General features: G+C 41.8%; 1 protein-coding gene across 1 annotated transcript; it reads right to left on the reverse strand.

Annotated features, from left to right (window-relative positions):
• Window positions 1-340: 340 nt before the first annotated feature.
• C17H17orf64 (chromosome 17 C17orf64 homolog) lies at window positions 341-9,553 on the reverse strand. The gene is given in 8 exon segments (XM_030537018.1): window positions 341-439; window positions 442-493; window positions 2,196-2,389; window positions 4,800-4,899; window positions 6,488-6,663; window positions 8,435-8,557; window positions 9,349-9,507; window positions 9,509-9,553. Coding segments are annotated over 8 exon segments (948 nt in total).
• Window positions 9,554-9,978: the final 425 nt, after the last annotated feature.

The following is a 9,978-nucleotide window of genomic DNA, read 5'->3' on the forward strand; positions in this document are numbered from 1 at the left end:
GCCCAGTACAGCTGGAAATAACAGGAACCAATGCTGTGCTAGAATAAGGTTCACTTCATCAGAAGAAAATGTATGGGCTACTCACTGTATTAATTTATTTAAAAACCAGTTACTTCCAAAATGTTAGTAAGAATGATGCTATAAATACAAATAGGTTTAATATTTACCAGTAAGGACACTACAAACTTCTTTCATTGGGTAAGATGCAAGGTATTTACAAAGGAGACCATATATTCTTAAATTTATAAAGACTGTCTTTAATCTTCCTTTCCAAGATCTTGCTTTGATATTTTGCCAGTTTCCATGTTACTGCAAATATTTAGCTGTTTTATGGATTTTTTTAATTCTTAAGAGCTGCTGGGTATGGAAAAATTCCTTGACTATGGAGGCACTGTATTTTTCTTTCTATGCTTTTTGTCCATGAGGCTTGCTGATGGTGCAGGATTTGTCAGGTGCTCTCTGTTTGTTGGTCTTTGAAGAAGTCTTACAGAGCCTAAAAGAGAACCAGGGAGAGAAATTCTGTAAGCTTGGGGGGTGTTGTACATTCTAGCCAACAAAGGAAACCAAAATGAATTCTGAGCTCTGAACCATCCAGTTAACAAGCAGTAGCCACATGCTTTAGAACCCTCCTCACACAGTTCAGTTCCTTACTCTAACCATATATATTTTCCCATTCTACTGACATAGTTGAGGCATATCAGCTCTTGTTAAATTGACTGACTGCCAGAAATTGGGACAGGACAACATGAGATGGATCACTCATTAATTGCCCTGTTCTGTTCATTTCCTCTGAAGTATCTGGCATCGACTGCTGTTAGAAGAGAGGGTACTGGGCTAGATGGAGCATTGATCTGGCCAGTATGGCCGTTCTTATGTTGAAATCATCATGTTACAAGTCATGAGGAATAATTAGTGATGGGGCCTTTCAAGTGAAGAGCAATTTAAAATTCTTGAAATAATTATTACATATGCATTGTAATTGTACTTGGCATTCCCAAGAGTCTCACATCTTCAATGCACTTAACAAATACACATGAACTGAACTTCATCACAATTCTCTTGGTTAGCAAAGTAGTATTAGTCTCAATGTACAAAAGGGAAGACTGAGCAGCAGGAGACTGTCTAGTATCACAAAAAGACTCAGTCAGGAGTGTCTGGCCCCTACTTCCATACTCAATCCCATATGTCATACTGCTTGCCTAGGTCACATATTTCTTCAGCTTTTCCACTATCCTTTGATGGAGTCCTCTCTTGTCAGGGCCGGCTCTAGGCACCAGCGTTCCAAGCATGTACTTGGGGCAGCCCTTTTCAAGGGGCGGCACTCCAGACTTTTTTTTTTTTGCTTGGGGTGGCAAAAAACCTGGAGCCGGCCCTGTCTCTTGTTGCTTCAGTTCTTGCTGATGATTTCTGTTTGTTCCACACTACGCTGAATGAGGGCTTTTAGAGGTGGCGCTCCATACAGTGAATGGAAGAAAGTTGAAGGAGAGGGGAAGAAAAGAGAAGCAAGGGGAAGGACAGCAAGTAAATGAAAGAGGATGAAAGAAAAGGGAAAGTCTCTCGTGGAACTGACTAAAATTCTAGCAGCTTGAAATAAATATGCGTGGGCTCAAATCCCTTCTCCTCCTTCTCCTCAAAGAGTGCCATGAGTGGGTACCATCGGGCCAGGAAGGAATTCTCCCTTTCAGGTTTCGTCTACACTAGAGCTAGGTTAACTGATTGCCAGTTCACTCATCATTAGCCAACAAGTTTGTAGATGCTAGCGTGGATACTTGTGGCTTACCCTGGGCTCGGCCATAAGGTAAACCAGCCTCGCATGTAGAAACGTATTAGTTAACTCTAGTCAACTGGCAATCAGTTGACTCAGGTTAAACTCAAGTGTAAACAAATAATCAGCCATTGGATTAGCAGTGGAGTGACTTCACCATCACCACTGCCCCATTGGGGTACAGTGGTCCTTGCTACTGTTTTCCCTCCCCACACATCTTCTGTTGTTGTCTCAATGGCTGTAAGATCTGGGTTGGTTCTGCCTCCCATTTGCACATCCCATGAGTCATCCATTTCACTGCGCATTGCTGGTTGTTCAAATCCACTGCCTCTTTGTACATCTATATTTGGAGTGAGAATCAAACAGTTGCCTGGCTTGCTATTTGCTTCATTTGCTCTCAGCTATGCCTAGCATCCTTTAGCAGCAGTACCTCTTCTTTGTCATACTTGCAGCCTCTGAGTCACCTTCTAGGCTCATTTGTGATGGCTGTGACTGGATCTGACTCAGCTTCTCTTGCATATTATTTATGTCTCCGTGGAGGTCCCATGCATCATACAGCTTAGTCAACTTGGTGTTTTCGGGTATTGGAACTGAATCAGGGTTTTGTGAGCTACAGTACAATTTCTACAAATAAATAGAAAAATAAAAAATTCACATAACACAAGAAGGTGGCATTAAACAAAATTTAAGTGTATGACCAGGTGCTCATGTATTGATTCCTCATGCTGGAAATGAGTTCTTGGGGTAACTATCGTTCTATTTGGTTAGACCAATGTTTCTAATGAGAAACTACTAATCAGTGCAGGTGGTTGTGTTTTTCTAAGGTCTAGTTTAATTTCCTTCTTTCTTGGAACTGCCTTCAGAGATCCCTATCATGGGAGTTATGTTCCCTGATGTATAGATCCAAGAATCTATGGAGGCACCAGAGGGTGGATTTAGGTTAATAAAAGAAGAAAGTTGGAGCCTACTGGTAAGCTATTTCCTGTATCGCTGGAGGGATTCCACTTTCTTCCATTCCTGAGTCTTAATCTTCCACCAAAGCCTCCCAGCCCTGCCCACCCTTGCAGCTCGCTGACTAGAAGCTAAGCTATTTCTCTGACTTGCTACTGTTTCTCTGAACCCCAGCCAGCCAAGAGGTGAAGATACCATGGTTCCTGTTTTAAAACCAGAAATATATTCTGAGAACTCCACTGATAGGAGAAAGAGACATACATACACACACCAACTGCTGAGCGACTAACTGCATCCTCTGGGCCAAATTAATCCTAGGTTCAAACAGATGCAACTATACATGCATCAGTGCAGTTTCACCCAAACCTATGCAGTGAAATCGGGATTTTAATTGTTTGACCACCATAGGGTTTCACTGAGCATTCGTGATGTTGTCTGTATGTAGAGAAGCTTTGCTGATTGACTAGCCTGGAGTGTCTAAACTCATGTCCCTGTCTTAGCCCTTACAGAAAAATCTTTTGGAAGTAAACAGAGATCAAACTGGTAGACTTCTACAGAAATGCAATAGAGCTCTGTAGAAATTACAAGTTTTTTGGTTTTTTTAAAGCAAACGACAAGCCTTTGAACCATCATATAGACTTACATAGCAGCAGCATAATTGCAACATTGCAAACGTTCATGCTCTTTGGCCTCTTTCTTAATGTCCCAGCTCCTGGAGCCAAGTGATGATATGAGAATTTTGGCTTGCTTTTTTTTTAAGCAATGAAAGTTTTTAGCCCTCATGGTTGCTGCCTAGGCTCAGTCTCCGGTGTGAATGTCCTTCCATGTTACATGAGAAAAGAAAAACTAAAATGCACTTGCACCCGGATCCTGTAATGAGATTCATGTGAACAAACCCCGTGTACAACAGGGACGCCAACAGCACCCCCAGGGCCCAAGCAGCCTCTGCAACGAAGGTTTTGATACCAAAACAACCCAGAGTGGCTTGGGTAAAATGACAGTTTACATTTGGTTTATATTGTCTGAGGGCTTTTTAATTTAAAATTCTCTGTTAATTGTCCTGTCAGAAGCCAAGCAGATAGATTTTTAAGGAGGTCTGAAACTGCAGACAATGACGACACCTACTACCTTGGAGGAGGGGAATCTTGTTGATTGACCTTAAGAAAACAGATGATTAAGGCTGGTTGGCAGCTTTGCTAGTCTCCCTGATGTAGTAAATTTTATAAAGATATCAAATTAACATGCTGGCAATCTCAAGCACTTGCTAATTACAACATTGGTTCCGGATATTTACACTTGCTTGTCTAAATAATGAGCTGTTTCCAAATAATCTATTTATGTTTTGTAGAGTGCATGATAACATTCTGATCCACAGCCTGTTGTTTATGATTTAGCAGGGCTTTGAAACCCACTGTTCCCTCCACACAAAAGACAAAGATGTTTATTTTCTCTCCCTGGCTGGCAGAACACTGGGCATTTGTCAACAGTTATATAATGTTGTATCTGTCATTTCTTCTATCAGTTCTTATAGAGACAGTCTAGTCTTAATATTAAACTATGTGGCAGATTTTTATTCTTACATAGATTCATATTTCATACTCCTCACCGTTGTAAATAAGGGCCTTCCAACGGTGTATTAAGCAATGTGAGTAATATCTGTGACACACTGTTTGTTCTCTCATTGTCTCCCCAGGAGGAATATGGGCAGTGGAGCATCTTGTTTTGGGTAGGGTTTTTGCATAAAGGATGAATAACAAGAGGTGATGAGCTGCAGCCCTGTAGATGGGATTCCTCACTCTTTCTTTATGGCTGGAGTAGAAATCTCCCTACTACAGCTATCACAGATTCTGAAATTGGTGAGAGAGCTAGAGCCTTAAGAAAATAGGAATTACCTTTCACAAACACCATCTCTCTGAAATCTGGCCATGCGATGTCTTTAACATGAATTAAGTTTAAAAAATGTAGGAGTGGGAATTACGTAAACTATACAAGATGCCTGCCTAGTGTGATTAAAGGATCCCCTTAAAGCAGGAAGAACCTGGTGTAGTAGCTTTTCAGTTTGCTATTGATTTATGGATCTTACCAGAAACTTGGCCATTTGGTTGCTCTTACTGTATTTGTACAGTTTGCGCAGGTGTTTTGCATCAAGTTCTGAGAAGAGAGAGACAAATCTCCACAGCATCCTAGAGGAAGGAATGATTGAGTGAAAATGTCTGCTTGGATGCAAATTCTTCCCTACCTGTTTTTTTTCCTCTTTTGGGGGTGATTCATTTCTCTCTCTCTCTCTCTCTCTCCTGTAACCTGTGACATACCCATTTGTATGGGCTTAAAACAAACCAACAAGCAAACTTATAAGATGCACAGATGCACCCCTCCCCTGGGAATTGAAGAGTCATTCTGGGGTTCAGGATCCCAGGCAGAAGGCTCGTTTTCTATATAATCTTCAGCCATACAGTTAGCATTTCTCACGAGACCCTTCTTGGTTTCGATAAAGGAAACCTCTGCATGTGGTTTACAACCCTTAGAAAAGAGATGGTATTTTCACCATAAGCTCATTCAGTCACCATAAACTGGATTGCTTCTGATAATACAAGACACTATTTGGCCATGGGTTAAATTCACCCATGGTGTAAATTTACCCGAGTGAAGTTGAATACCATTGGAATTACACCCAGATGGCCTCCATGTGTCTTAGGAACCTGCTAACAGGAAAACAACCACAGTGCTATCATTGATGAAACCGGACATATTGATTGGGTGGAATTTATAGTCCAAATAAACCTTTGGTTAAATTGTGGGGACTATGGTAGACTTGTCCCATTGGAAATGCCATAATAATACCTAGCTGCTTCTATAGTGATTTGCAGGCACTTAACTAATGAACCCTCATACACTCAGGATATGTCTTCATTGCAGAGTGAACAAGTTACTTACACTTGACTTCCTCCTCTCCAGTTAGTCTAGTTTGAGTGAGAGCGGCCACACGGTGAAATAACACGATCTGCTTTCACCAGGCTGGTGCTGCACTCATTTGTGTGTGGCAATAAGATTTGTAAGGGCGCGTCCCATGGTTCTTCCCACTACAATAAGCTAAGCTGCTCTCGACATTCTTTCCCAGTGAACTGTGGGAGAACGTGTCTGTTTTTTGGGGCACGCAAGGGGATTTGTGGGATGGCGTTGGAGGGCTGTCAGCACCTGAATGGAGCTAGCCTGCATCTACACGACCGAGTAGACATGTTATAACAGCTGATGAGTTGAACAAACACGACGCTTAACTTTTATCCCCTGACTGGCCAGCCAGCCCAAGTTAAAAGCACCACCGTACTTGAGTGAAGGATTTTTGCACCTGGATGGGACTCAAATTAGGGGTAACACTTGAGTTAACTGTGCAGTGAAGACAAGCACACAGATACATCCATGAGGTAGGTTGGGGTCAATTTGTTTTCAAGTGTCCACTAATTTTGGATGCCCAACTTGGGATGTCAATGCTCTGTTTTTCAGAGGTGCTGATTACTCACAGCTCACAGTGGGATATAATTATGGGTGCTCAGAAAACCAGACTCCATGCATCTCAAGTGGGCACCCAACATTACAAGTGACTTCTGGAAATGTGTTTCCAAGCGATTGCCTAAATGCATACAGCAAATCTACAGCAGAGCCAGGATCAGACCCAGTTCTTATTCTCAGTCTTAATCCACTAGCCCAACGTTCCTTATAAATGAATGCTACTAGGACTGTATTGTCATTGCTAGTGTGAAAGGATTATCTTACTTCTTCCAGTGTTTGAGTTCCCAGGATTTGCAGTAATGCTGAAGAAACATATTGATATGATCCCCAAGTATGGTCAAGTTTTTCCTAGTGTACTTCAGTTTTTTGTCCTTGGGAAGTTCTTTGGGCAAATCCAGTTTCCGAAGAGATTTCTTAAAGGGTCTCAGAAACTCCTTGCACTGTAAAGACACAGAGCTCAGTGACAGAATATTACTGACAGAATACAGGGTTATTGCTCTAAAAGTATGTAACAGGCATCAGCCAGTTGCAATGTCCTTAGTAATATAAACGTCTAATGCTGAACAGATGTCTAATGTCCATTGTATTTAGCAAGTGTAATTTATATGAACATAGATTAACTAAACAAATGGATTTATAGCTAGTGTCCTCTTCAGAGACCATTGTAGTTGCACTGTTCGGTTGAGCCCTGAAGATCCAATTGGTGCATTCTCAGCATGGAACACAAAGGACAGTTGTCAAAAGTGTGCCTTCTAAGAGTTGTAAGGGCAGAAATTTGAGGACCTGCTAATGATGGGGGATGATTCTCTTTTGATATTAGGCACAAATGTAAATTTCAATATACAGAATTTACAAGATACCTCATTCTGCAATAAGGGGAGAAGGAAAAGCATTTTATATCATTCCCTCTATTCCTGGGCCCTCTGCTATGTTGTAAATTCTCTATAGTTTATGCATTAGTTTGCAGAAGGTCTCAATGACGTGTGTGTGTGTGTGTGTATATCAGAGTGAGCTCGCAGACATCATTCTCTGGAATATGCTCTCTTCTCTTAGCTCTTATCTGTAGACACCATTTGTTTTTACACTCCTATCTTTCTTCCTAAGGAGGGGGAAAAGCTGCATTGCTGTTACACTAGCCCTAAGCTACAAAACTGTATTGTTTTTCCCTTCTCCTCCCCAACAGGTAGGAAAACAGCGATACAGAAAAATACAGCGATAAGCTCTCTGGGGAAAGAAGCATTTTTGTAGTGTATGTACAGCACCTAGGACAATGGGGTCCTAGTCCATAACTTGGACTCTTAGGTGCTATCACGGTGACAAATAATAACAGATGAAAGCACTGGTTACCCACTGACAAATAAAGTTGTCGGGTGAAGCTGAGCAGTTCAGACACACGAAGGCCCGTTGAACTTAGCCAAGTAATATCGCTTGCACATCCACTTACATTTCATACATCCGTGTTTTATGTATCGATGTTTCCAACAGGTAAATCAGATTAAGGCAAAGTTTATTTTTTGAAGTTCTCTGAGCTAGAACTTCTTGCTAGAGAATAATGTCTCCTACATTGTGCAAATAGAAGTCGTTTAGTTCTTCCTGTGCAATGCTTGGTAATGACCCTCTGAGTGCTCATAAATGTCTATCAAAATGGATTAGGAGTCAGTTTTGAAACTAAACACTCACATAAGTGGGCTAATTGAGGCAGAAAATCATCAGAAGTATCCAATAACTCTGGGTGCCCTATTTTTGTTTAGAATGTCCAACTTGAGACCCATTGGCCTGGCTTTCATTGTATGGTGCACCCATAGCTCCAGCTGAAATGAAATGGGAGTTTGAGTTGCTCAGCCTCTTTGGAGGGAGCAGGGGGAGATCAGGCCTAGATTTCTTAAACTGAGTATCCAAAAAAGTGAGTCATGCAAAACCAGTGGCTGCTTTTGAAAATGAGTCTAAGGGACTGGCCCAAGACCACACCGTGTGTCATTATTAGAAGCGAAAGAAAAGGAAAGGTCTGTTATTTACTAAAAGATCATAAGTTATGCAACACTTGGAAAAAGTTAATGAGTTGAGAAAATCCTCAGCACAAAGAGAATGAGGTATTTTATCATGGTTTTTCATTCCCTTTCCCTCAATATTCTGCAGCTTTTTTTCCAGTCTGTATGAGAAAAGAGATGGATCATTCACACTTCTACCGCTAGCATCAATGTAATAGCTCACAATTTTGAAAGTGTCTCGATCAAGGCCATCAGTGTAGCGGATGAGCAAATGTCCAGATGGTATGGTACTTGAACTGTTCTTCAAAGAGGTTGCCTCCTTCACCTTGCTGAGCAAATACTCACTCTCTGCTGTCTACAAATTGTGAAGTTTGTATATGTTAATTTTTTGATCTACACAAACTTGTGTCCCATTTTTCAACGTTGCACAGGACAAACATTATCCCAAGACTTTAAGATGTTATTTTCAAAGGTATCTAAAGGAGTTAGGTACCAGACTCCTACTGAAAGTCAATGGGAGTTGGGTGCCTAACTTCCTGAAGTGTCTTTGAAAATCCCAGCCTCAGTACATTACAAAGGAAATGTTGTAGATATCTCTTGCTTCTAATGACACTAATCCACTAGGAGTTGGAATTTATTACTGATAACTGGAACAATAAATGTATTGTGCTAAGTTTTGCTCCAAGGTCAGACAAAACTTCCATTGACATCAATAAGATCAGCATTTGACCTGTTGTGTTTAACAGAAGCCAGTTTACAAAAGCTCAGCCAGTGAAATCAGATCTCCCTGGACTGGGTGTAAATCCCCTTTTCCACCACTGGGAAAACAGCTCTCTCTTTGCATTATCTGTGGAGGTGAATCATTTGTGTCATCGCTTGTAAAGGGCATAACTACACAATGGAATACATGTTTACCTTGTTTGAAAAAATCAAAATGGCTTGAAAAAAATGTGCAGCTCTTATCTACAGCACACTCTGTTCTTGGGTGGCACTTCAAAAAAAAACTGTATCCCAGATTACTGCACAGAGCTAAAAGTGGTGCATTGGCCACACTGTTCATTTTCCGTCTCCTTTCCACAGCTGGCCTGTGCTTTATCCTCACCTTCCCTCCTCCATATGGCCGTATTGTCTCTACACCTCCCCTCCGCATACCTGGCTGGCTGTGCCATACCCAGCTGGGCAATTCCAGTCTCCCATGCTGATCTTCTCTCTAGTCTGACCTGCTTCTGGGCCCACTTTCTCCACTCGGGAAAGCCCATTTCCTCCACTCTCAGAGATCTCCATTCTGGCAAGGGAGGGAAGGGAAAGTCGCTCTCTGGCTAGCAGCCCAGCTTGCTGGCATTAGAATTCAAACCTGCTTGTGTGACATCACCTCTGAGGCACGCTGGTTCTGAGTTCTACAGCTAAATGGAGCAGAGACGAGGACCTGAGAAAGAAGAAAGCTACAGCTGCTAATCTCCCAGCACAGGGTCCTAATGGGCAAAGACTTCATCCATCAGACTGTAGACCAGCAGCTTATCCCATGACATGAAGTCTTGAATTCTCTTTTTAAAAGTAGGTCAGCTCCAGCCAACCAGGCAGCACATGTTGGATTTAGAGCTAGTTCTGCTTGTTAAGATGTTCAGCATTATGTCCTTTGGGGGCGGGTGGAACAACACTTTCTTCAGTATATTTGTAGATGTGGGACCCTATCTGATCCTTCAGTACTCCTGAATTCTCAGAAAGAGGCACTGTCCCTTCATGTTTTTCCATCTAAGGCAGGCCAGC

The sequence above is a fragment of the Gopherus evgoodei genome, chromosome 17 (assembly GCF_007399415.2).
Source record: "Gopherus evgoodei ecotype Sinaloan lineage chromosome 17, rGopEvg1_v1.p, whole genome shotgun sequence".
NCBI classification, from domain to species: domain Eukaryota; kingdom Metazoa; phylum Chordata; order Testudines; family Testudinidae; genus Gopherus; species Gopherus evgoodei.